Source organism: Loxodonta africana, chromosome 17, assembly GCF_030014295.1.
Source record: "Loxodonta africana isolate mLoxAfr1 chromosome 17, mLoxAfr1.hap2, whole genome shotgun sequence".
Classification (NCBI taxonomy): Eukaryota; Metazoa; Chordata; class Mammalia; order Proboscidea; family Elephantidae; genus Loxodonta; species Loxodonta africana.
In genome coordinates, this window is record NC_087358.1 from 75,184,309 (window position 1) to 75,212,191 (window position 27,883).

The window sequence follows — 27,883 nt, forward strand, 5'->3', positions numbered from 1 at the left end:
GTGAGGACCTTGTTTAATAGGCAAAGCAATGTCAAATGTCAAACACCCACCTCTCCACCACACAGCTGAAATGGTTGGAGTTTGCCAACAAGGGCCTATTCTCCTGAAATAGGCCCACACAGATTCATGCAGAAGGGAAAGGTGCTCAAGGTCCACGGACGGTTTATGCCTGGTTAGGAGCAGCTTCTGTCCTGAGCTTCCCCGGTTAATGGAGCTAGCAAATTATCTTATCCCCCCAGTTGCAAATTTTTTCCTTCCCCAAGCCTCGGAGGATGGCTCTAGGTGCTCCCAGGGTCGATCTCAGGCCCGGGGATTCTGCCGCCAAAGCCGGCTTGGGGGTGGTGGGGGTGTGGTAAAATAAAAGAAAGTACTTAGTTTTTGCAGAGCGCGCCGTTCTCCTCAGGTTCCAGAGGTGTGAGTAGGCTGTGAGGCTGGCTGCTTCTTCCTGAGGAAACTGCAGCGGAACGCTAGTACCAGCTGGCCACCACCGCTGCCACTGCCACTGCTCTAGGAATGGTGCCTGAGGCATCTCCGCAATTCAAGTCCGGTAACTCCTCTCCACTTCTGAATGGTCTCTTCCTTCCTTTGCCCCTCAGTTTGTTGTCTAAGCTTGCCTTTGATGCTCAGGGCTTGCAGCTTGTCACAAATATAGTCATTTCACTTGTTTTTTTTGGGTCTTTGTTGTAAAGAGGGCTCACCGGAAGCATCTGTCTATTCCATCATCTTCGCTCCACCTCCTCGTCTTTCTTTTTGAGTTAGAATTTTGTTCTACATTTTTCTCAAGCTCTGTCTGGGATCCTCTATTGTGATCCCTGTCAAAGTATTCAGTGGTGGTAGCTGGGCAGCATCTCATTGTTCTGGACTCAGTCTGGTGGAGGCCGTGGTAGATGTGGCCCATTAGTCCTGCAACCCTAACCTTAATCAATGTGATTTTTTTTAAATAATTTTTTTTTGTGCTTTAAGTGAAAGTTTACAAATCAAGTCGCTGTCTCACGTATAAACTTATATACACCTTACTACATATTCCCATTTACTCTCCCCCTAATGAGTCAGCTTGCTCCCTCCTTCCAGTCTTTCCTTTTGTGACGGTTTTGCCAGTTTCTAACCCTTTCTACCCTCCCATCTCCCCTCTAAGACAGGAGATACCAACACAGTCTCAAGTGTCCACCTGATACATGTAGCTCACTCCTCATCAACATCTCTTTCCAACCCATTGTCCAGTCCATTCCATGTCTGATGAGTTGTCTTTGGGAATGGTGTTTGTCCTGGGCCAAGAGAAGGTTTGGGGACCATGACTGCCGGGATTCTTCTAGTCTCAGTCAGACCATTAAGTCTGGTCTTTTTGTGAGAATTTGGGGTCTGCATCCCACTGTTCCCCTGCTCCCTCAGGGGTTCTCTGTTGTGCTCCCTGTCAGGGCAGTCATCGGTTGTAGCCGGGCACCATCTAGTTCTTCTGGTCTCAGGATGATGTAAGTCTCTATTCATGTGGCCCTTTCTGTCTCTTGGGCTCATAATTATCTTGTGACCTTGGTCTTCTTCATTCTTCTTTCATCCAGGTGGGTTGAGACCAATTGACGCATCTTAGATGGCCGCTTGTTAGCATTTAAGACCCCAGACGCCACACTTCAAAGTGGGATGCAGAATGTTTTCTTAGTAGAATTTATTTTGCCAATTGACTTAGATGTCCCCTGAAGCCATTATCCCCAAACCCCTGCCCTTGCTCCGCTGACCTTCACAGCATTCAGTTTATTCAGGAAATTTCTTTGCTTTTGGTCCAGTCCAGTTGAGCTGAACTTCCCTGTATTGAGTGTTGTCCTTCCCTTCACCTGAAGTAGTTCTTATCTACTATCTGATCAGTAAATAACCTCTCTCACCCTCCCTCCCTCCCCGCCTCGTAACCACAAAAGTATGTGCTCTTCTCAGTTTGTACTATTTCTCAAGATCTTATAATAGTGGTCTTATACAATATTTGTCCTTTTGCCTCTGATTTCACTCAGCATAATGCCTTCCAGGTTCCTCCATGTTATGAAATGTTTCACAGATTCATTGCTGTTCTTTATCGATGCGTAGTATTCCATTGTGTGAATATACCACAATTTATTTAACCATTCATCCTTTGATGGACACCTTGGTTGCTTCCAGCTTTTTGCTATTGTAAACAGAGCTGCAATAAACATGGGTGTGCATATATCTGTTCGTGTAAAGGCTCTTATTTCTCTAGGGTATATTCCGAGGAGTGGGATTTCTGGGTTGTATGGTAGTTCTATTTCTAACTTTTTAAGAAAATGCCAGATAGTTTTCCAAAGTGGTTGTACCATTTTACATTCCCACCAGCAGTGTATAAGAGTTCCAATCTCTCTGCAGCCTCTCCAACATTTATTATTTTGTGTTAGTTGTATGCACCAGATTCTAGTAGTGGCAGGGGGTCACACTCCAAGGGGGGCAGGATGCTGACAGCCTTCCCGCACATGCCAGTGAGGTAGGTGTGTTTCTATTCCTAAACTACTTTGGTGGGTGGGCTCTGCAGCTGTACCTGAGGCACCTAATGCTTGTACCTCTAAAGATTGGTAGGCGTCAGTATCCTCAGATCCCTTTGGCAGGTGACTAGGTGGTTTGGGTGGAGTTTCAGCCGTCATTTCCCCGTTGTGGATCAGTGAGAGCTCTGTATAATAGGTAGAGATATCAGACCTGGAAAACTTGTCTTTCCAGTGATCTGCTAAAATAATTACAGTCAGATCTCTATCAGAATTGCCTTTGCATTATAGTAGCCACCTTGTTCCCTTTAGGGATGATCCAAAGACTGTGGATCTCATATGCTTGGCTGGAGCTGGTTCTGTATTTTTATTCCAGTTTACGGAAGTCAGGGGAGGATTTTTCATCCCTGGGTTTTTAGTAGCTGCTTCTCTCAATCAATGTGATTTTTACATCACCATAAACTAAAATTCAGTACATCATAAGCAATAACCTCCTTTCCACCTCCCTCCCATCCTTGGTAACCACTAATAAACTTAGGTCTCTATACATTTGCCTTTTCTTGTCTTTTTATGTGAGATCATACAATATTTGTCCTTTCGTGATTGACTTATTTCACTCAGCATGATGTCTTCAAGCTCTGTCATGGATTGAAGTGTGTCTCCCCAAAATGCGTGTCAATTTGGCTAGGCTATGATTCCCAGTATTGTGTGATTGTCCACCATTTTGTCATCTGATGTGATTATCCTATGTGTTGTAAATCCTACCTCTATAATGTGAATGAGGCAGGATTAGAGGCAGTTATGTTAATGCGCCAGGACTCAATGTTTAAGATTATGTTGTGTCTTGGGCCAGTCTCTTTAGAGATATAAAAGAAAGAAATGAGCAGAGAGACTTCGGGAGCTCATATACCAAGAAAGTAGAGCCAGGAGCATGCATCCTTTGGACCTGGGGCCCCTGTGCTGAGAAGCTCCTAGAGCAGGGGAAGATTGATGACAAGGACCTTCCCCCAGAGCTGACAGAAGGAGAAAGACTTCCCCTGGAGCTAGCACCCTACATTCGGACTTCTAGCCTCCTAGACTGTGAGAGAATAAATCTCTTTGTTAAAGCCATTCACTTGTGATATTTCTGTCATAGCAGCACTGGATAACTAAGAGGAAGCTCCTTCTGTATTGTAGCATATACCAAGACTTCATTTCTCCTACTGGCTGAGTAGTATTCCATTGTGTGGATGTACCACATTTTGTTTATCCATTCATCTGCTGATGGGCATTTAGGTTGTTTCTACCTTTCGGCTATCATGACTAGTGCTGCAGTGGACATTGTTGTACAAGAATCTGAGTCTCTGTTTTCAAGTCTTTTGGATATATACCTAGATGCAGAATTGCTGTTGTTAGGTGCTGTTGAATTGGTTCCAACTCATAGCCACCCTATGTACAACATAACAAAACACTGCCCTATCCTGCACCATCTTTATAATCATTGTTATGCTTGAGCCCGTCATCGCAGCCACTGCATTAGTCCATGTCGTTGAGGGGCTTCCTCTTTTTCACTGACCCTCTACCTTACCAAGCATGATGTCCTTCTCCAGGGACTGGCCCCTCCTGATAACATGTCCAAAGTATGTGAGACGTAATCTCATCATCCTCACTTGTAAGGCATATTCTGGCTGTGCTTCCTCCAAGACACATTTGTTCATTCTTCTGGCAGTCCATGATATATTCAATATTCTTTGCCAACACCATAATTCAAAGGCATCAATTCTTCCTTGGTCTTCCTTATTCATTGTCCAGCTTTTGTGTGCATATGAGGCAACTGAAAATACCATGGCTTGGGTCAGACACACCTTAGTCCTCAAGGTGACATCTTTGCTTTTTAACACTTAAAAGAGGTCTTTTGCAGCAGATTTGCCCAATGCAATTATATCATTTGATTTCTTGACTATGCTTCCATAGGCATTGATTGTGGATCCAAGTAAAATGAAATCCTTGATGATGTGAATCTTTTTTTCATTTATCATGATGTTGCTTATTGGTCCAGTTGTGAGGATTTTTGTTTTCTTTACCTTGAGGTGTAATCCATGTTGAAGATTGTAGTCTTTGATCGTTATCATAAGTGCTTCAAGTCCTCTTCAGTTTCAGCAAGCAAGGTTATGTCATCTGCATATCACAGGTTGTTAATGAGCCTTCCTTCAATCCTGTTGCCACGTTCTTCTTCATATAGTCCAGTTTTCAGGTTATTTGCTCAGCATACAGATTGAAGAAGTATGGTGAAAGGATACAACTCTGATGCACACCTTTCCTGATTTTAACCACGCAGTATCCCCTTGTTCTGTTCAAAGGACTGCCTCTTAGTCTACATAATTGTTCATCATGAGCACAATTAAGTGTTCTGGAATTCCCGTTCTTTGCAATGTTATCCATAATTTGTTGTGAACCACATAGTCAAATGCCGTGGCATAGTCAATAAAATACAGGTAAGCTTCTTTCTGGTATTCTCTGCTTTCAGCCCAGATCAATCTGACATCAGCGATGATATCTTGTTCCACATCCTCTTCTGAATCCGGCTTGAATTTCTGGCAGTTCCCAGTTGATGTAGTGCTGCAACTGCTTTTGAATGATCTTCAGCAAAATTTTACTTGGGTGTGATATTAATGATATATTTCAATAATTTATGCATTCTGTTGAATCGCCTTTCTTTGGAATGCACACAAATGTGAATCTCTTCCAGTCTGTTGGCCAGGTAGCTGTGTTCCAAATTTCTTGGCATAGAAGAGTGAGCACCTCCAACACTTCATCCATGTGTTGAAACATCTCAATTGGTATTCCGTCAATTCCTGGAGCTTTGTCTTTTGCCAACGCCTTCAGTGCAACTTGGACTTCTTCCTTCAGTGCCACCAGTTCTTGATCATATGCTACCTCCTGAAATGGTTGAACATCAACCAATTCTTTTTGGTCTAGTGACTCTGTGTGGGTATGGGGTGGTATGGCATGGAACAGCATGGCATGGCATGGCACGGCATGGTATGGTATGGTATGGCATGATATGGCGTGTGTATAGTAGCTGTGTTTTTAGTTTTTTGTGGAACCGCCACACCGTTTTCCACATTGGCTATACCATTTTGCATTCCCACCAGCAATGGATAAAGATTCAAATTTTCCCACATCCTCTCCAACATTTGTTATTTTCTGTGTTTTTTATCTTAGCCATCCTAGTAGGAGTGAAATTATATCTTATCGTGGTTTTGGTTTGCCTCTTTGATGGCTAAGGACTCTGAGCATCTCTTCATGCGTTGGTGGCCACTTGAATGTCTTCTTTGGTGAAATGTCTATTCCAGTCCTTTGCCCGTTTTATAATTGGGTTGTCTTTCTGTTGTTTAAGTTGTCAAAGTTTTATATATATTTTGTTTACTAGATTTTTATTGGATACATGGTTTTCGAAGATATTTTCCTAGTCAGTAGCTTGTCTTCTCACTTTTTTTGTAGTCTTTTGATGAACAAAAGTTTTTAATTTTTATGAAGGTGTCATTTATTTATTTTATCTATCTTTTGCTGTTTGTGCTTTTGTGATTATATTAGATAATCCATTGTTAAAAGCTAAGCCCAACAGCTTTGCCCCTGCATTTTCTTCTAAGAATTTTATGGTTTAATTCACACTTTTATGTCCTTAATCCATTTTGAATTTGTTTTTGTGTATGGTGTGAGGCATGGATCATATTTTATTTTTCTGCATGGAAATTGGAAATCCAATTTTCCCAGCACCACTTACTGAAGAGACTCTTCTTTCCCAATCAAAAGGACTTAGCACCCTTGTCAAAAATCAGTTGACCATAGATATGTAGATTAATTTCTGGACTCTCAATTCTATTCCATTGGTTTATGTGTCTATTGTTATACCCACATCAGGCTATTTAATATGTTTTAAAAGCAGTGCTGTAGCCGAATAATATGTTTTAAAATCAGGAAATGCGAGTTCTCCTACTTTGTTCTTCTCTTTCAACATTGCTTTAGCTATCTGGGACCTCTTGCCATTCCATATAAAGTTGAGAATTGACTTTTCCGTTTCTGTGAAGAAGGCTGTTGGAATTTTGATCAGGATTGTGTTGAATCTATAGATCAGTTTGGGTAGTATTGACATCTTAACAGCACTAAGTTTTCTAGTCCATGAACAAGAACCATCTTTCTATTTATTTAAGCCTTCTTTAATCTCTTTCAGCAGTGCTTTATAATATCCATTGTATAAGTCCTAAATTTATTCCTAGGTATTTTATTCTCTTTGATGCTTTTGTAAATGAAATTGTTTCTTTAATTTCCCATTCAGATTTCTCACCGCTGATGTCCCATAGGGTTTTCTGGGCTCTAATGTTTAAGGGAGCAGATCGCCAGGTCTTTCTCCCACACAGCTGCTGGGTGGATTCAAACCACCAACCTTTTGCTTAGCAGCCAGGCACTTAACCATTGTGCCACCAGGGCTCCTTTATACCCACATATACACACATGTATACAATGCACAATTACATATGTGTGTATATTTGTGTGTACATGTATGTATGTACATACAAACCTACATATATGTATGTCATTGCTAGGTGTGTTGAGTAAGTTCCATCTCATGCATGCAGAGTAGAACTGCTCCATAGGGTTTTCATGGCTATGACATTTTCAGAAGCATATCCACAAGGCCTTCTTTCGAGGCGCCTCTGGGTGGGTTCAAAATGCCAACCTTTTGTCTAGAAGTCGAGCGCTTAACCATTTGTGGCACCCAGGGAATCATGCATATACATACATAAATTATTATATTTCATTGAGGCATAACAAACACTGTAAATTCCACTAATCTTAAATGTGTGTATTGAAATTTTATATATTTACATACCTATGTAAACAACATTTCTAACAATGAATAAGACATTTCCTGACCTCCAGAAAGCTTTCTTCATGTCCCTTTCCAGTCAATATCCCAACACACTGCAGGAAACTATTATTCTGACTTCTGTCACCACAGATTAGTTTTACTTTTTCTTGAATTTCACTTAGGTAGAATCATACAGTATATCTTTTGTGAGTGTTTTTTTTTTTTTGTGTGTGTGTGTGCTCAAGATAAATTCTGTGAGAGTAATCTATGTTGTTGTGTGAACCTGTAGTTCATTTTTACTGCTGAATAGATTACATTGTTTGAATTGCTACAATTTATTTATTCATTTGACTGTTGATGGACTTTTTGGATTATTTTTATTTGGGGACTATTATGAATGAACATCTTTATATATATGTTTTTTGGTAGATATATATATTTAAGTATCCCCCCATGTGAAGTGCCTATTAAGGGTTTTTCCCATTTTTTAATTGAATTGTCTGTTTCTTATTGATTTGTAACAGTTCTTTATGTATTTTGGATAAATGTCCTTTGTTGGACATTTGCCCTGCATGTATTTTCTCCTGGCCTGTGGCCTTCTGGTTCTTTTTATGAGTAGAAGTTCTTATTGGTACTTTCAATGAGCAGACGTTCTTAATTTTAATGAAGTCAATATATCAATTTTATATGTTTAGCATTTTTGTGTTCTGATTAAGAAATATTATCTGACCCCAAATTATGAACATAATCTCCTATCTTTGCTTCTAAAGTCTTTGTTGTTTTACCTTTCATGTTTAGGTCTATGATTAATTTCCATTTAATTGTGGTATAAGATTATCAAAGTTGTCAAGATTCGTATTTTCTCATATAGCTATAGACTACCCTTTCCCCTATGAATTGCAGAGGAACATTTTTTGTAAATCAAGTAAGCTCTATGTACGGGTCTGTTTTTGTACTCTGTCTTCTGTTCCACTGATCTATTTATCTGTCCTTGAGCCCAAATCACAATGTTTTATATATTGTGACTTTATATTAAGTCTTGAAAACTTGTGTATAAATCTTTAAAACTGTCTTGGCTATTCTAGACTCTTTGAATATCCATATAAATTTTGTAAAATTTACACACACACAAGCCTTGCTGGTATTTTAACTTGGAAGACATTGACCATATAGCTTAATTTGGTGAGAACTGACACCTAAAAATATTGTCTTCCAGTCCGTAAACATAGTATAGCTCATTTCAGTATATAGGTTTTGCACGTTTTTGTTATTTTTATTCCTAGGTATTTGATGCTTTTGATGCTATTTTAAAATTTAATTTTCTAATTATTTTCTACCTGTATATAGGAATACAGTTTATTTTTATATTTTGACCTTGTACTCAACACTCTTCATAAATTCATTCATTCATTGTAATAATTAATTTGTAGACTCCTTGGGATTTTCCTAGGTATACAATCGTGTAATGGTACTACTTTCCACTTTTTATACCTTTTGTTTATTTTTCTTTCTTTATTGAATTGTCTAGGACCTCCACTATATTGGTGAATAGAAGTGTTAAGAGTATAAAACCTTGGAGGGCATTGAGCTTATGTTAATAGTGATGGAATATTTTGGGAAATGATAGCTATTATGGTGGCACAACATGAAAAATATAGTCAATGTCGTTGAATTGCAAATGTGAAAGTTGTTTTATTGGCAAATATATTGGTGCGTATGTTTTTACCAGAATTAAAAAAAAAAAAAAACAGTAGAGAGGCTTTCCTTGTTCCCAAACTTAGGTGGAGAGAATTCAACACTTCACCGTTAGAAGTAATATTTTCTATAGGCTTTTTGTAGCTGTCCTTTATTAGGTTAAGAAAGTTCCATTTTAGGGAGGCAGAGCCAAGATGGCACTATAGACAGAAGCACCATGCAGTCTCTTTGCAGCAAAGATCTGAAAAAGTAAGTAAAACAGATAAAAACGTCAATCCTCCAACCTTAAGCATAAAATGAAGGGATAAAGAACTCAGTCAAGCACCAAATAGAATAAGAAACTGACAGAGACCAGAGAATGAGGAGAGGTATGGAGCGAAAGTCCCCTACCAGCTAACACAGCATGGATTCATCATCTTGGACTACAACCACCAAGGACCACAAACAGGAAGTATGGGAAGGCAACTTCACGGAGTTCCCAACAGGAGACAGAGCACCCAGTTGCCAGGGATACACACTGTTGCATCCCCCACCCTTCTCCCTCTACCCAGCCTCTGCTGCTTTCCAACGGGCCACGCTCACTTGGCCAGAGAGACATCAGGTCACTGCCACCCACGTCTGCCCTGACCCCAGTGACTGGTTCCCTCAGTGTCATGTTTTCTTTCTTTTTTTGGCTTTTTTTGTTTCTTCCTTCTTTTTTTTTTTTTTTCCTTTTATTGTACTTTAGGTGAAAGTTTACAGCTCAAGTTAATTTCTCATGCAAAAATTTATACACATATTGTTATGTGACAGTAGCTGCAATCCCTACAATGTGACAACACACTCCCCCTTTCTATCCCAGGTTTCCTGTGTCCATACAACCAGCTCTTGTCCCTTTCTGTCTTCTCATCCTGCCTCCGGACAGGAGCTTCCCATTTGGTCTCATGTATCTGCTTGGACTAAGAAGCAAACCCCTCATGTGTATTATTTTTTGTTTTATATTCCTGTCTAATCTTTGCCTGAAGGGTGGGCTTGGGGAATGGTTTTCGTTCTGGGTTAACAGAGCATCTGGGGGCCATGGCTTTGGGGATTCCTCCAGTCTCAGCCAGACCATTAAGTCTGGTCTTCTTATGTGAATTTGAGTGCTGTTCCACACTTTTCTCCCGCTCCATCCGGGACTCTCTGTTGTGATCCCTGCCAGGGCAATCATTGGTGATAGCCAGGCATCATCTAGTTCTTCTGGTTTCAGGCTGATGGAGTCTCTGGTTTATGTGACCCTTTTCTCTCTTGGGCTAATATTCTCCCTGTGTCTTTGGTGTTCTTCATTCTCCTTTGCTCCAGGTGGGTTGGGAAAAATTGATGCATCTTAGATGGCTGCTCGTAAGCTCTTAATACCCCAGACACCACTCACAAAATGGGCTGCAAAACATTTTCTTGATAAACTTTGTTATGCCAACTACCTAGATGTCCCCTGAAACTATGGTCTCCAGACTCCTACCCTTGCTACTTTTTCCCTCGAAGTGTTTGGCCGTGTTCAGGAAACTTCTTAGTTTTTGGTTTAGTCCAGTTGTGCTGACTTCCCCCATATTATGTGTTGTCCTTTCCTTCACCTAAGATAATTCTTGTCTACTATCTAATTCCCCTCTTCCTCCCTCCCCAACCTCATAACCATCAAAGAATGTTTTCTTCTGTGTTTAAAATTTTTTTGAGTTCTTATAATAATGGTCTCATACAATGTCCTTTTGCAACTAATTTCACTCAGTATAATAACCTCCAGATTCATCCATGTTGTGAGATGTTTTGTAGATTCATCATTGTTTTTTATTGTTGTATAGTATTCCATTGTGTGTATGTACCACAATTTGTTTATCCGTTTATCTGTTGTTGGGCGCCTAGGTTGTTTCCATCTTTTTGCTATTGTGAACAGTGCTGCAATGAACATGGATGTGCGTATATCTATTCATGTGATGGCTCTTATTTCTCTAGCACATATTTCAAGAAGTGAGATTGCTGAATAGTATGGTACTTCTATTTCTAGCTTTTAAGGATGCGCCAAATTGATTTCCAAAGTGATTGTACTATTTTACATTCCTATCATCAGTGCATAAGTGGTCCAGTCTCTCCACAACCTCTCTGCTGAATGTCCTCTTTGATGAAGTGTCTGTTCGTATCCTTTGCCCATTTTTTAATTGGGTCATTTGTCTTTTTGTTGGTGATGTGTGGCAGCATCTTGTAGATTTTAGAGATTAGACCCTGATTGGATATCTTGTAGCCAAAATTTTTTTTCCTGTCTATGGGTTCTCTTTTTACTCTTTTGGTAAATTCTTTTGATGAGCATAAATGTTTGATTTTTAGGAGCTCCCGGTTACCTAGTTTCCCTTCTGGTGTGTGTGCATTGTTAGTTATGGCTTGTACTCTGTTTATGTCATGTATTAGGGCTCCTAGTATTGTCCTTATTTTTCTTCTGTGATCTTTATCATTTTAGATTTATGTCTTTGATCCATTTTGAGTTAGTTTTTGAACATGGTGTGAGGTATGGGTCTTGTTTCATTTTTTTGCAGATGGATATTCAGTTATGCAGCACCATTTGTTAAACAGAGTGTCTTTTTCCCATTTAACAGACTTTGGGCCTTTGTCAAGTATCAGCTGCTCATAGCTGGACAAATTTACATCTGGATTCTCAATTCTGTTTCATTGTTCTATGTATCTGTTGTTTAGCATTACTTGTAATTTTGGTTTGGTTGTTACAAATTCCCTTAGCTTCTGTTTATCTGCAAATGCCCTAATTTCACCATCATTTTTGAGAGACAGTTTTGCTGGATATAAAATTCTTGGCTGGTATCTTTTTTTTTTTTTTCCTTCACAGCTTTATAAATGTCATCCCATTTCGTTCTTGCCTGCGTGGTTTCTGCTGAGTAGTCAGAGTTTAGTCTTACTGACTCTCCTTTGTAAGTGACTTTTCATTTATCCCTAGCTGCTCTTAAAATTTTCTCTTTATCTTTAGTTTGGCAAGTTTAGTTATAATATTTCATGGTGACTTTCTTTTTGGATCTACTCTCTGTGGGGTTCAATGAGCCTCTTGGATAGATATCTTCTCATCTTTCACAATATCAGGGAGGTTTTCTGCCAGCAAGTCTTCGACAATTCTTTCTATTTTTTCTGTCTTCTTCCCCACCCCACTCCACCCCATTCTGGTACTCCAATATAGGTTATTCCTCTTGACACAGTCCCACATAATTCTTAGGCTTTCTTCGTTTTTTTAAATTCTTTTATCTAATTTTTCTTCAAATAAGTTGGCGTCAAGTGCTTTATCTTCAGTCTCACTAATTCTAACTTCCATTTCCTCAATTCTGCTCCTGTGACTTTCTATTGAGTAGTCTAATTCTGAAATTTTATTGTTAATCTTTCAGATTTCTCTTTGCTGTCTCTCTATGGATTCTACCAGCTTGTTAAATTTGTCATTCTGCTCTTGTATAGCTTTCCTAAATTCCTCTATTGTTTTGTCTCTGTGTTCCTTGGCTTGGTCTGTGTTTTGCCTGATCTCTTGAAGAGCTCTTTATATTAATCTTTTGAATTCTACCTCTGGTAATTCCAATACTTCTCTTCCTCCAGGAGGTTTCCTGGTTCTTTGTTTTGGTCACTTGCTGGAGCCGTCAGGGTCTGCCTTTTATGATTCAATATTGACTATTGTCTCCGATCCATTAATAAGTTACTCTATTTATTTATTGTATGTTTGCTTACTATATCTTACCTTCTTGTTTTGTTTCATTTTGATGTGCACAAATAGGCTGGGCATGTGAGCTGCTTTGGTTATTGGCACCTTTGAAGCTCTCACGTTCTGTGACCAGGTGGTTAGAGCTGCTACTAGGTGTGTGAGCCCAGGAGCCTATTTATATTTCTTGTGTGGATTCAACTCAAGTGTCCAGGTCATTGGTCACTGAGTGTGTGGTGCAGGCTCTCAGCTATAGCCTTACATGGGCAGGGCTACGTAGCAGTGATTGGAGTGGACACTGGTGTCTGGCTGTAGTAGGAGGTTATGTGCTGAGCAAGGTAGGGGGCTGACGGCTGCCCCTGAGTGCCTAAGTGGAAAACATGTCCCTGTCCCCTAGAGCATGTTGGTGTGTGGGTTTTGCAGCTGGACTTTGGGCACCCAGTGCTTTTGGCTGTAAGTCCTGGGAGGCACACTTGTTCTCAGACCCCTGTCATGGTTGGTGAGGTGGATTGGATGAAGCTGCCAGTTCTCAGGCCCTGATGTGGGTGAGGACCCTTCTTGATGGACAAAGCAGTGTCAAATGTCATAAATCTGCCACTCCCCTTAGTTGTTGCAGTTGAAAATAGACTTCAAGTATATACCCTGTTCCACTATGCTAATGAGGGCCTATGTTGTTGAATGGGCATACACAGGTCTAGGCAGGGGTGAAACGCATTCAAAGTCATGAACCCCTCATGCCTGTGCCTAGGCAGAGGGGCAGTGCCTGCCCTGAGTTCCCAGCTTTGTGGGCATGGCGATCTTTTAAAATCACAAGACTGGTTTGGGCACTGTTAACCCTAAGCTCCCAGATTAGGGAAGCTGGTGGCCTCCTTTTTTTGTTTGTTCTTTTTTTATTTGTTCCCTCCCCAAAGCCTGGAGACAGAGCTGGGTATAACGGGTCCCACAACTGCTGAACACTGCTGGACCAGCACCAGAGCAGAGCGGGGAAGGGGCAGATAAAGGCAAGACAGATACTTCTCCGTTATGGAAGTGCCATTGAGGAAAGGGTTATTTTGATCCTGTGTGGTACGTTAGACGCTTGCACTGAATTTTTCAGATCCAGCGCTGCTTCCCCTGGCTCTGGAGGCTCATGCAGACTCTCCACCGCTTGGTTTCTCCTGATGTGGCAAAACGCATCCCAATTGCCACTACTTGCCTCAGCTCACGTGCGCCAAAGGATCCAGCCTGCAGGGTGCCAGCTAAGTCAAGTCTCTATTGCTTTGTTTGTGTGTTCCTTGGCTTGGTCTGAGTTTTGCCTGATATCCCTCCTGATCTCTTGGAGAGCTCTGTATATTAGTCTTTTGAATTCTATCTCAGGTAATTCCATGACCTTATCTTCCTCTGGAAGGTTTCCAGGTTCTTTATTTTGTTTGTTTGCTGGAGCCTTCTTGACCTGCTTCTTTATGTGATTTGGTATTGACTGTTGTCTCTGAGCTGTCAATAAGTTATTATTTTTGTTTATGGTATGTTTGTTTACTGTCCTACCTTCCTTTTTTTTTTTTTTTAATATGCCCAAGTAGGCTGGGCATGTGAGCTACTTTGTTTATTGGTGTCTTTGAAGCTGTCATGTCCTGTCTCCAGGCAGTTAGAACAGCTACTAGGTATGTGAGCCTGGGAGTCTGTTCACTTCTCTTGTATGTGTGCAACATAGGTGACCAGGTCATTGGTCACCAAGTGTGTGGTGCAGACTCTTACCTACAATCCTATGCAGGCAGGGCTGCTTAGGAGTGTTTGGAGCAGGCACAGATATCTGCCTGTAGTAGGGTGCTATCTTTGGAGCAAAGTAAGGGGCTGACAGCTACCCCCAGGTGCCTGGGTGGAGGGTATGTCCCTGTCCCCTAAAGCACATGGTTGGGGGGGTGTTGCAGCAGGTCCTTGAGCACCCGGTGCTGTTGGCTGCAGGGACTGCAGGCACCACTTATTCACAGACCTCTGTCATGGGTAGCTAGATGGAGTGGGTGGTACTACCAGCCCTCAGGCCCCTGTTGTGGGTGGGTGAGGTCCCTACTTAATGGGCAGTGTGATATGAAATGTCACGAATCTACAGCTCCCCCTTGGCTACTGCAGTTGAAAATGGGCTTCAGGTATATGCCCTATTGTTTTATGCTAATGAGGGCATGTGGTGTTGAACGGCCCACTCAGGTCTAGGCAGGGGTGAAGGGCACTGGAAGTCTGTGGACCCCTGTGCCAGTGGCTGAATGAAAGGACAGGGCCTCATGACCCACCCTGAGTTCCTGGCTTAGGAGGTGTGGCATGTTTTAAAGCAGTGAGACAGGTGTGGGCCTGGATAGCCCTGAGTTCCAGTTTAGGGTGTGTGGCAGTGGTTGAATACTGCCAGACTGGTGTTGGAGCAGAGGGGGGTGGGGGGTGGGTGAAGCTTCCAGGGGGGAGGGGTTATTTTGCCCCTGTGCGGTACGTTAGACACTTGCACTTAACTTTCACAGGTCCAGTGCTGCTTCCACTAGGCTCCGGAGGCTTGAGCAGAATCACATCTCCCTGGCTTCATCCTACATGGTGAGATGCATCCCGAACACTACTGCTCACCTCACCCCATGTGTGCCAGCTGAACCACCCAGCAGGGTGCTGGCAACCTTGCAACTGGCACTTTTTGTTGCTTTTGGATTGTCTCTCCTTCCCTCTGTCTCTCAGTCCAACTCATCAGCTTTGTCTTTGATGATCAGGGCTCCTAGATTGTCATATATAATCAATTCATTTGTTTTTTCTGGTCTTTATTGTAAGAGGGACGACAGGCAGCATCTGACTATTCCACCATCTTCGCCTCACCTATATTGTTTGGTTTTGAGAAGACTTCAGGGGATACTTTTGGTTTAAGGTTTAAAGATTATCTCAGGGCAATAGTTTCAGGGGTTCATCCAACCTTAATGGCTCCAGGAAGTACAGAGTCCATGAGAATGTGAAATTCTGGTCTGTATTTTCTCCCTTTTGATCAGGATTCTTTTATGATATCTTTGATCAAAATGTTCAGCAACGGTAGCCAAGCACCATCCAGTTCTTCTGGTCTCATGGCAAAGGAGGCAGTTGTTCATGAGGCAATTAGCCTCACATTCCATATCCTCCTTCTATCCGTGACCCTCGTACACCCATATTCATTGCAGTGCTATTCACAATAGCCAAAAGGTGAAAAACAACCTAAATGTCCACCAACAGATGAATGGATAAAAAAATGCGGTACATACATACAATGGAATAATACTCAGCCAGTAGGAGAAATGATGTCTTGATACATGCTATAATATGTATGGAGCTTAAAGACATTTTATGCTGAGTGAAATAAGTCAATTACAAAAGGACAGATCTTGTATGACCTCACTTATGTAAAAAGACAAGAAAAGGCAAAAGTATAGAGAATACAGTATATTAGTGGTTACCAGGGGTTGGTGGGAGGGGGAAAGAGGGGATTAACGGTGATGGAAATATCACATTGATTAAAGGTAGGGCTGCACAGCCAGTTATTATAATTGCTGTCAATAAGCAGTACACCTTGAAAAAGTTGTGCAAAAGTTGTGTGATAGATATATTTGCAACAATGGCAAGAAAAAAAAAGAGTAACTGCTGAGGCTGCTTATGTACAACTAAAACCTCATAGGATTTGGTATCTTGGTTTGGAGGTTTAGGGTCATGGTTTCATGGAACACAGTTAACTGGCCTAATAACACGTTAAGTGCTTCTGTTCCACCTCCTAGTTCACTGCATGGTGCCTAGGGTCTTAAAAGCTTGCAAACAGCCATCCAAGGCACAATTGGTCTCTATTTGCCTGGAGTGTGAATATTTTTAAGGTTCTTATATTGGAAATGCTGGTGGCGTAGTGGTTAAGTGCTACAGCTGCTAACCAAGAGGTTGGCAGTTCAAATCCACCAGGTGCTCCTTGGAAACACGATGGGGCAGTTCTACTCTGTCCTATAGGGTCGCTATGAGTCGGAATCAACTCAACAGCAGTGGGTTTGGTTTTGGTGAGTATATATTACCAAATTGCCATCCAAGGGATTGTATCAGCAATAAATCATAGGATTTATTTTTATGCCATATTTGCTACCAATGAATTTTCTCATTAAAAAGGAAAGGGATCATTTCATGGGTAAAAATAATATTTCATTGTTATTTTGATTTATTTATTGGTATGGCAGAATATTTATCTATGTAAGTTGTTAGCTACTTGGATTTTCTCTTTTGTGAATTGTTTATTGATGACCTTAGCCCATTATTGTATAGGATGAGGGAGGTAGGTATTCTTTAAGCTGTTAATGAATTATTAATTTATTATACTAGGTATATTCCCCATTCATTCATTTTTATTGAAAAATCTTGCACCTATTGTTTGTTTATTGTATTTTGGCAATTTTTTAAACAAAAATATCAAATTTTTATGTAGTCAAACCTAAACCTATGGATCATGCATTGACTCAACACTTCATTCTTCCTCATCCAAAAAACTCATAAATGTTCAGTTAAATTTCTTAGAGATGGTTGTAGTTTGTTTTTAATATTTGATTTTTCAGTCCATCTGGATTTTATTTTGGTGTAAGAGCTTTCATGAAGTTTTGAAGCATATAAGGCCATTTACCCCTTTCCTTCTATTATGTGGGAAACCCTGGTGGTGCAGTGGTTAAGAGTTTGGCTGCTAACCAAATGTCAGCAGTTTGAATCCACCAGGCACTCCTTGGAAACCCTGTGGGGCAGTTCTACTCTGTCCTATAGGGTCACTATGGACTGGAATTGACTTGACGGCAATGGGTTTTGGTTTTGTATTATGCAGACCCAGAGTATTCACCTTTTTGACTTAATTACTTCCTCCTGACAGGGATACCCAGTTTAACGAATTTATCACTTTGATTTCTTAGTTTTTCTTTTTCTGCAATATTAAGCCAGTAAACATTTCTACGAGGGTACTGTATTAAACAGCTTTTAAACTTGTGACAGGCATTTTTGTTGTTGCACAAAGGCACATACTCGTGTGCGTGTATTTCAGATGGACAAGGTTGCTGGATTGGTATGGTGTTATTAACTGTGTTTTAAACAATAACCACTATTTCTTATTTTTAAAGTTATATACATATATGTAACTATTGAAATTTATTATATATATGTAAAATATATATAATACACACAGAGATTCCTTTTAAAAAACGAGAAAACACAGAAGAACCAAAAAATAAAATGTCTCCATGGTGCCACCACTTATCTAAAATGTTATATAATCTATTTATCTTTTTTATTATACATGCACATACACAATCATATTTTTGTGCTTATTCATTTAAATAGTGCTTAAGTAGACTGTCATATCCAGATAATTATCTAAAAGATACATTTATTCAGATTAAATCTAAACAATAACCGTATATTACTGTGAATTAATCAGGTGGAACAAAATTCTTTAAGCTGGTTAGCCTTCTAATTTCCTTCTCTGATAGTTTTACCAGTGTGTATTTAGGATGGAGTTAGTCAGAGAAGCCAAGCAGACTTTATGGGCTATTTGAAAACCTGTCCATGGGTTAGATATGACTTGGACTGTACATACCCTCATATTCTCTGAACCACCCCAGAAGGTACGAAGTGAGGGACAAATGAATTAAATAACCATTTTAGGTTACTCCTAGGAAATGGCTTATGTTGATGCCATGTGGATATGTAAGATACATGTCTGTCTTTTTAGGAAGTTGTACGCTTCCTGGATACCAAACATCAAGACCATTATATGATCTACAATCTCTGCAGTATGTACATGACTAGATATTTTGCTACTCTAGTTAGAAAACAGATTGCTGCATTTAAGAGGATGATTCAGCTTTTACATTTCATTTAATCAAGCGTTTGGTGGTAGTAGAGTATGTATTCAAAAATCCCCATCTTGCATTGCCCCAGTTGGTAGGAGATGATAGTTCAATATGCAGAATGCCCTGTGGGAAGGGGGCTAGCAGACTGTCATGGTCAAAGAGGCTGGAGTGGAGGTGGAACAATTTTAGGGAAAATCTGCTCTAGTGGTATTAGGTTTAGAAAAATCTCTGTTTTTCCTGCCAGATTGTGTTTTAAGGAAACACAGACCATTGAACAAATGCATTCTCTAACCAATTAGGGTTGGACTGTGAGCAGAACATGCCCCTATATGGAAAAACACACTCTAGAAAACAGAAGGTACCTCAGCTTACTTCTTGCCCCTGCCCCCCACCTCTACATGTATATTTATAAATAGATCATTTTAGGGAGCGGGGGTAGACAAGCATTTTGGTCAGCCACATTTGCTTCTGCTCCATGGTTTCTAACTATCCTACAAAAATATAAGGAGTAGTCTTCAAGAGGAGCCCTGGTGGCACAGTGGTTAAGAGCTACAGCGAGCTACAACTACTAACCAAAAGGTTGGCAGTTCAAATCCACCAGCGGCTCCTGTTGGGCAGTTCTACTCTGGCCTATAGGGTTGCTATGAGTTGAAATTGACTCGACAGCAATGGATTTTTATGGAGTCTTCTAGAGAGTTGAAAGTGAGGCCTGTTAAATAAAGCAAAATATGTTGGGCTTGTGATTTTAAGATTACCAGAGATGGACAAGTGCTACTATCCTTATGTTTTTGAGACCTTTATCTTCCTTTTAGGGCAGGAAGAGCCATCAGAAAAGCTTCTTTCGTAGGTGAATAGGGAGGTTCTAATATAAAAGTATAAATCTTCATAACTTGATCATTTACTGTTTCTCAGGTACAGAGATAAGGCCTTTGTATCGTTTGTTTTAGGTGAAAGAGGTTATGATCCTCGGTACTTCCATCATAGGGTACGTAGAATCATGATTGATGATCACAATGTACCCTCTCTGAGGTAAGTTTTATGCTAAGCTGGCCATGAGAAGGGGGCTACATACATTGGGCCTTGATTTTTTGAACTATTTTAATTCAACTGAAAATCTTCCATTTGCAATCAGTGAGATGGTGGAGTTCACAAAGGAAGTAGATGAGTGGATGGCTGAAGATGACCAAAATATCGTAGTGATTCACTGTAAGGGGGGAAAAGGTAATAGCATTTTTCTTTTAATTTTGTTTTTCTAAAGAAATTTGAAGAATGCTTTAAAGTGCATCAACAATACACATATTGCTATTCATAAGCATTAATAGTTGTTAAAATTTATTAATATTAACTTCAAGACTGAAGGAAGGGGAAGAGAGAGGGAAGGAGGAGAGAGAGGGAAGAATATAGGAAGAAAATAATCGAAGAACTGAGTATTTTCTCTTGTTCATTAACTATTTGGATTTCTTCATTTTTTTATATGCCAATTTATATCTGTCAAAATGAAATCATGTTTAACTTTAGAAACTGTCAGATCACTTTTTATTTTATTTAAGGTTGTTCTTAAACTTCGTGAGAACAATCTACAGTTAAAGAAGCTAACGCAGATGCTATTTCAAAAACCAAAAGTTGTACTAGTTTTTTTATAGTGTAACAATACGAAGAAGTTGATTTTGGTAGGGGTAAAATGAAAGCGGAAAGAAAAAGTTCATAAATCCATGGGGACCATCGTTTCAGGGACCATCTAAGTCAACTGGCATGATAGTTTATAAAGAAAATGTTCTACATCCCACTTTAGTGAGTAGTGTCTGGGGGTCTTAAAAGTTTGTGAGCAGCCATCTAAGATACACCTATTGGTCCCATCCTACCCGGAGCAAAGAAGAATGAAGAAAACCAAAGACACAAGGAAAATACTACCCCAAAGGACTAAAAGACCAAATGAACCAGAGAATCCATCAGCCTGAGACCAGAAGAACTAGATGGTACCTGGCTGCCACAAATGACTGCCCTGACAGGGAACACAACAGAATCCTGGACGGAGCAGGAGAAAAATGTAAAACAGAATTCAAATTCACATAAAAAGACTAGACTTAATGGTCTGACAGAGACTGGAGGAACCCCCGAAACCATGGCCCCAGACACTCTGTTAACCCAGAACTGAAACCATTCCTGAAGCCCATTTTTCAGACAAAGATTAGACAGGCCTGTAAAACAAAAAATAATACATGTGAGGAATGCGCTTCTTAGTTCAATCAAATATACAAGACCAAATGGGCAGCTCCTGTCCAAAATCAGGATGAGAAGGCAGGAAGGTACAGGAACCGGATGAATGGACGCAGGGAACCTAGGGTGAAAAGGGGGAGTGTGCTGTCATATTGTGGAAATTGCAACCAATGTCACAAAACAATGTGTATAAATTATTGAATAAGAAATTAACTTCAGCTGTAAACTTTCACCTGACGCACAATTAAAAAAAAAAAGTTTATAAATGCAACTAATTTAAGTTCTATTAGATTTTCTCTTATCCAAGCTTTAGGCTTTTAATAATCACCTAAGCATTTTTGACAAATATAAAGAATTACACTTTTGGAGGGCTGTAAAACAGGCTTTATATTGATTTCTGGGGCAATACGACACTGTCAAACTGCCTTTTATAACTGAGTAGAATCAAGTTTTCGTCTTACTAAAGAACTAGTTTCAAGCCCCCTAAATATATTGAAATTTTTCGTTTTTTTACATTTGTATCTTTAATCTAGTTGGAATGTGGGGGTGGGAGGGATTTTTCCCATGTGAATAGCCAATTGTCCTAACACCCTTTGTTGCATGCTCATTTATTCTCCATTGACTGATAATTCTTTCTTAGTCACATACCAGGTGTCCACCAATGTCTGGGACTGTTTCTGGGCTCTCCAAACTGCCTTGTTGTAGTTTCTACAACTTCGTGTTCTGTCTTGATAATGTTGGAATTGCTCCAGATTTTCTTGGAGCTTTACTCTTCCGTACAGTTTTTAGAATGATTTCATCAAGTTTCACGATAAAATATTCAGAATTTTTATTGGAACTGCATTGAATTTATAGATTACAAGAATTGATAGCTTTGAAATATTGAGTTGTATATAGGATATCTTTCTCTTTATTTGAATAATTTTATCTGCCCTTCAGAGCCCTGGTGGCACAGTGGTTGAGAGCCACAGCTGCTAACCAAAAGGTCAGCAGTTGGAATCCACCAGCGGATCCTTGGAAACCCTATGGGGCAGTTCTACTCTGTCCTAGAGTGTCACTGTGAATCAGGGTCGACTTGACAACAACGGGTTTAGTTTTTTTTTGTTGTTGTTGTTGTTTTTTAATTTGCCCTTCAATAACATTTTATGCTTTTCTTCGTAATGGTCTTACACATTTTTTGTTGAATTCATTCCTAGACACATTGCTACTGCAAATGGAATCTTTTTTTCAATTACTTTTGGGTTGTTTTCAGTTTGGGCTATTATAAATAATGCTGCTATGAAATACATGTTTCTGGAACTTGTGCCCTCATTTCTGTTGAGTATACGCTTCAGACTAAAATTGCTATGTCTTAGGATAATGAACCTTGAGTTTTAATACATAACACCATCTGTTCACCAGAATAGTTGAACCACTGGCACTATATGAATTTTCCAAGATTTCCAAAAATATTTCATCAACATTTAGAATTATCAGTCTTTTTACTTTTAGACATTGGGTGGGTATGTAGTGGTATCTTATGGTTTTCACGAATACTAACTTTAACAATGGTTTCTTGAACTAATTTCTTTTCTAGGGAGAACTGGAACCATGGTTTGTGCCTGCCTCATTGCTAGTGAAGTATTTACAACCGCAGAGGTATGAGAGCTGTTACTAAAATTCTGACTCATGCTCATTGAATTTGCTAGTTCTGAGATGCAACTGGTAGGATGTTAAGATGATTCTTTGAATCATGGTACTTAAGTGAAAATTGTAATTGGAGGGAGTTATTGGGAAGCCTGGTTTTGATACTTGTTTAACGTGCACTAGTTAGTAATTGATCTAGTACCTCTCACTAGGGTGAAGTGAGGGAGGCAGCTACCTCCATACAAAATTGAAGGGAGTGCCAAAAATCTGAGTAATCAAGATAAGTCATATTTTTATACAATATTTAAAAAAATCAAAACGAATGCAAAAACTCCATGATGAACACAGTATCAACGTTTTCAATAAAAACAGAATCTGACAGAGCCGGAATTAGGGTGAGGCCAGTAAGGCTGAGTTATGCAAGTGCAAAAAAACCCAGCAATCAAGATGTCTCACCTCACCCGGGTCATGGCAGAAAGAAGACTGAGGACCCTGCTTTCAAAGGTAGAAACAGCTCACTCTGTCTCCTCAGAAATTTCCAGAGGTTATAGACCTAACATATTTTGATTATGCAAAAACAGTAACATTCAGGACAAGCTTTGTTCTGAATTAGAAAATGATGCTTCTTATTTACCTAGAACTTCTGAGGATATTCAAGATTCTTTGGAGAATTTATCTAATTAATCTTGATATACTTCTTCTGAGGAGACAGAGTGGGCTGTTTCCACCTTTACAAGCAGGGTCCTCAGTCTCCTTTGTGCCATATTGTCCCTGACTCAGGATATGGTCTAGAGAAGAAAGGCTATGGCTTATGCCCAATGCCCAGCACCCTTAATTCCACCACTTGCTTTTTTTTTTTCTGAATTGAGACACACAAGTTTTGAAAATTGGTGCTCTAAGACAGTGTTTTACAAACTGTGAATCCTGATCTATTAGAAAAAAACAAAAAAATCAATGTATTGGGTTGTGACCAGCATTTTTTTTTTAAAAAAATGAATAGATTAGAAAATATCAAAAGGTAAGTATTGTTTTGTGAATGTTTGTTTCAGTTATGTGTGTATGTATGTTTGTCTGATAGGTTTATTAATGTGGACGTGTAGATTATAGCTTAAAATATAAAATGTTTGAAAGCCACTGATCTAGAGCCCTAGACTGAGAGCCAGGAGACCTATCTATATTCCAGGGCCTGTTCTGTCTGTATATGTCCCCATGATAGGTCACTAGGTTTTCTTTTGGTCTCAGTCTTCTCATAAGGAAGGTTAAAAAAAAGGGCTGGACCAGATAGTCCTTACGGTTTCCCAGAGCTCAAGTTCCATGTCTTTATGAATCTTTGCATGACAGCAGTTTATAATGTGGCTTTGTTAATTTTGTTATTTTGGGTAGCTTCTGCCCAAAAACCACTAACTTAAGGAAATTATGTGCCCTTAAAAACTTTAAGAATGCTGCCTTACATAGGGCAGGGAAGAGTGCAGATGAACCATGGTTGGACTTTCCCTTTTCTGTAGGAAAGCCTTTATTATTTTGGAGAACGCCGAACAGATAAAACCACTAGCTCTAAATTTCAGGGAGTAGAAACACCTTCCCAGGTAAGTTTTCTTTTAAAAAGGGAGGGATATGGTTCTTTGGGGGAGTGGGCTGAGAGTGGTACTTATTATTTGGTTTCATCTTAGACTCTTCTCCCGTGGTGACCAGGCGGTGGCAGCTGGGTGCCCTGTGACAGGCCAAGTAGCCTTGATCCCTCCCAGAGCCTGAGAGCTGCACCTTGGGGGCTGCTTGTTTTGGGAAGCATTGGGTTCTCCCCAGAGCTTTCTGCATTCCATTTTCTGTTGGTTATTGTGTACAGAGCTCCTGAGTTGATTATCTTCCTCAAGTAGGGAAGTCTAAGCCCTAAGATTCCAGACCTCTGGAGATTATCTAAAGTCACCAACCTTTTATTTCCCTGTAGAGAGGAACCAAATCTTTCACAAACCCCTACTGGGTCCGTTCAACCTGCGCATAACATTTGAAAGTGAAAGGAAGGAGCAAATTAGCATTTTTTTCAAGAACCTGTTGTATACCAGGCACTAGTGCACTTTTACATATGTTATTTCAGTCTGTGAAATATATACTTCTACCTTATTTTTACCTTTTAAAAATGATTTATTATGGAAATTTTCAAACATACAAAAGTCCAGAGAATCGTACAATAAATCCCCTTATACTCACCACGCAGTTTCAATGATCATTTCAGCACATAGCCAGCCATGGCTTCCTGCTTTCCTCACCCTCCCAACTGGCCACTCCCCTAAATCTGAATTGTTTTGAAGCAAATCTTAGTTATATTATCTTTTATACCACAAGTAGTTCAGCAGGACATCTGAGATAAAGACTCTTAAAAAAGAAACATAACCTTAATACCACATACTATACCTAAACATACCTTAATAGCACCTTAATAATATCAAATGTCTAATACATGTTTACATTTCCATAATTGTCTTTAAATTTAAAATTTTTAGAATTTGGTTTATCTCCATCAGGATCCAACAAGGTCCACGTAGTTCATTTGATGCTATGTCTCTTACTTAAGAGTCTTACTCTATTAATTTATAAGCTTCCACCTCTTTTTTTATTCCTAATTATTTGTTGATTAAAGAAATCAGGACATTTATCCTTTAGAGCTTACAATATTCTAGACTTTGCTGAACTATGCTAAGGGCTTTATGTTCATTATCTTATTTAATATTCTCAACAACCCTAAGAGTAGGTGCCATTATGATTCCCATTTTACAAATCAAGGTTCAGAGAAATTAACTTTTTGAACCAAGAATTCAAATGGAAGTTGTCATACTCTGAATCCCATTATTTCCCCTGACAGGAATTGAAGAGAGAATTAACCCTTGACCTTGTTAGGAGGCCACTCTAACTACTGGCCATAAATCTTTACAGTTTGATGCTAAAAAACTCAGTGTTAGCCACTGATACTTATTCACCACATCCAAGCAAAAAAAAAAAAGATAACCATAAGCCATAAAAAAAAAAAAGATAACCATAAGCTATAAGCTAAAATTAATACACAAACTCAGAAACTTCCTGAAGCGCAGCTCTAATTGTGCTATCTCCATGCTCAAAAACTGTAATGGTCCCCACTGCCAATGTAAACAAATCCAAATGTGTTAACCTGGCACTCAGAGTTTTCTACCATTTGATTTTCCAACCTTTTCTTCCACTATTTGCAACCACATATCCCACACTCTAATGTTAACACATCTGTAGTATTTGCTGTTCTCCTGAGCCTGTCAACGCTTCGTACCCACCTGCTATTGCTCATGTGGGTTCCTTGTCCTGGTATCCCTTTCCTTTCCCAGCCTGAAGTAGTCTTGCTTTCTCAATTCTCACAGCACTTTGTGTTTCTTTTAGAGACTTAAGTCACTTTACATTATTGTTTAGCCATTTAAAGTCATAACGTCTCTACTGTTTTTGAGAGCAAGAACCACATTTACCAATCTTTGTACATTTTGCATCCCAAAGGGCTTAGTATAGTACTTCTTTGTTTGTACAGAGTACTTGCTAAAAATGTGTCCAAAACCAAAACACCAAACCTGTTGCCATCGAGTCAATTCTGACTCATAGCAACCCTACAGGACAGAGTAGAGCTGCTACATAGGGTTTCAAGGGAGTGGCTGGTGGATTCAAACTGCTGACCTTTTGGTTAGCAGCCGTAGCCCGCATTAGCTCTTAACATAGGTGTCAGTTTTATTAAATTCTTCTACAAGCCCTTGTTGTTTTAGGCTGTAGGAGAATGAAGGGTGGGAACAAAAGCAACTTGAGGGCCATGATGGGGTTACAGGCCTTTAGTGGGAGGTGGAGAACTAGTGGCAGAAGCCAAGGGGATGTTAGGTGTAGCTCCTTCAATGAGTCTCCGTGTACATCTCCCCTTCCTGTTTCTTTTGTGGTCATTCAAGTTTCCCTAGCTTTAGACCGGGTCATTCAAGTTTCCCTAGCCTTAGACCAGAACAGGCACATTGTAGGTTACAATTTCATCTCTTTTGATTCACTGGGTTAGCAGGTAAGGGCTCATCTTCAAGCTTGAGAGCCCTGTTGGCAAGGTCCCACTGCGGAGTCCCCTGTGTGAGGTGGTAGTTCTCAGATACCATCACATTCTAGCCTTGCGTTGTGGGCCATTACACAAACCACATTTCATCCACCACTGAATTAAGAGCTTGCACGGGCCTGTCTCATGACCAGCACGTTCCAATGGAAAGCATGGCAGTTAAATTTATTAACACTGCCCAACAAGTGAGGAAGGAACTGCGAACTTTTAAGTCCACTGGATTCAGTGTTAGAGTTCTGGTGGGGAGAAGAAAGATTCGAGGAGAGCCCTGGTGATTGGCTTGCCGTAGAAGAGGCTGAGAGCATTCCAGGGCTTCCTTGTGAAAATAGCATTAGGGAAATGGAGACTGAAGAAGCTCTTAGCTTTTTCATGTAATGAAGTGGCATGTAATGTACTAATGACTTGTAGAGATCTTCGTCTTGAGTTTTCACATACTCTGCTCTCCATGCCTAGGAGGCTACTCTGTGTGTCTACCAAACTCAGTCACTTAAGCTTCCACCCCCATATCCAGACTTTCCGAGTTGCGTTAGCTGCATCTTGCTGTACTGTTGTTGTAGCTGTTTTGTTGCTTGTTTAGTTCGTTGCCCTCTCAATCATCAACAGCTTGCAGGCAAGACTTGCCTCCTTATTTGCTACATCCCCCACAACAATTAGTTCATTTTTTTTTCAAGGTAACTGTGAAGCAAGATACATAAAAATGCCTAGGTATATAATGGACACCCAGTAAATGTTTCCTTAATTAATTACTGTCCTAAACCAGCTATAAGTAAAAAAAAAAAAAAATCAGCAATGCTAACATTAGACTTTATCTCCACTTAAATCAAGGCTTCTATTATTTTTCAGAATAGGTATGTTGGATATTTTGCCGAAGTGAAAAATGTCTACCACTGGGCTCTTCCTCCAAGCAAAATCCTCTTTGTAAAATGCATTGTTATTCATTCAATTCATGGTAAGTGCTTTAGCTATAACTGAAGAATTGGGCAGGAAGGTTTTGTTCATATCTGTATACACAGACAGTCCCAACTCATAGCTGTCTTTTTATGTATCCTCACATATTAACTGTCTCCATGCCTGGAATTGTCCATTAGCTCAGTGATCCTATGGCCATATTGTCAACTCTTATGCTTCCTTCCCCTTTTCCCTTTCCCAACTCTTGTCTTGCCTTTACAGACATAACCAATTTGAGCCGCTCCATTCCCTTCCCTCTTTTCCTCTTCTCATTGCTCCTCTGGCCTCACCCAGAGTGGACTTCCAGGGTAGAACCTCTGACGGAGGAGAGAAGAGGGGGCTGTGCACCCTTGAAGCTACTTCTTTCTCGCACTCACCTCTAGTTCAGGGCTCTTTGGTGGAGGCATCCCCAGATCCCATACCATTTTCTCAGAGACCCCTTTCTGCTCATCC

At 40.0% G+C, this 27,883-nt stretch overlaps 1 protein-coding gene across 1 annotated transcript in view; it reads left to right on the forward strand.

Moving 5' to 3' along the window:
- LOC100654884 (phosphatidylinositol 3,4,5-trisphosphate 3-phosphatase TPTE2-like) overlaps positions 1 to 27,883 on the forward strand; it is a 311,464-nt gene that overhangs the window by 245,465 nt on the left and 38,116 nt on the right. Inside the window, exons 16-21 of the mRNA XM_064270194.1 lie at positions 18,426 to 18,486; positions 19,494 to 19,575; positions 19,679 to 19,767; positions 22,340 to 22,401; positions 23,895 to 23,975; positions 27,326 to 27,431. Of these exons, the coding sequence (XP_064126264.1) occupies positions 18,426 to 18,486; positions 19,494 to 19,575; positions 19,679 to 19,767; positions 22,340 to 22,401; positions 23,895 to 23,975; positions 27,326 to 27,431 (481 nt within the window). The remainder of the gene's footprint in view (positions 1 to 18,425; positions 18,487 to 19,493; positions 19,576 to 19,678; positions 19,768 to 22,339; positions 22,402 to 23,894; positions 23,976 to 27,325; positions 27,432 to 27,883) is intronic.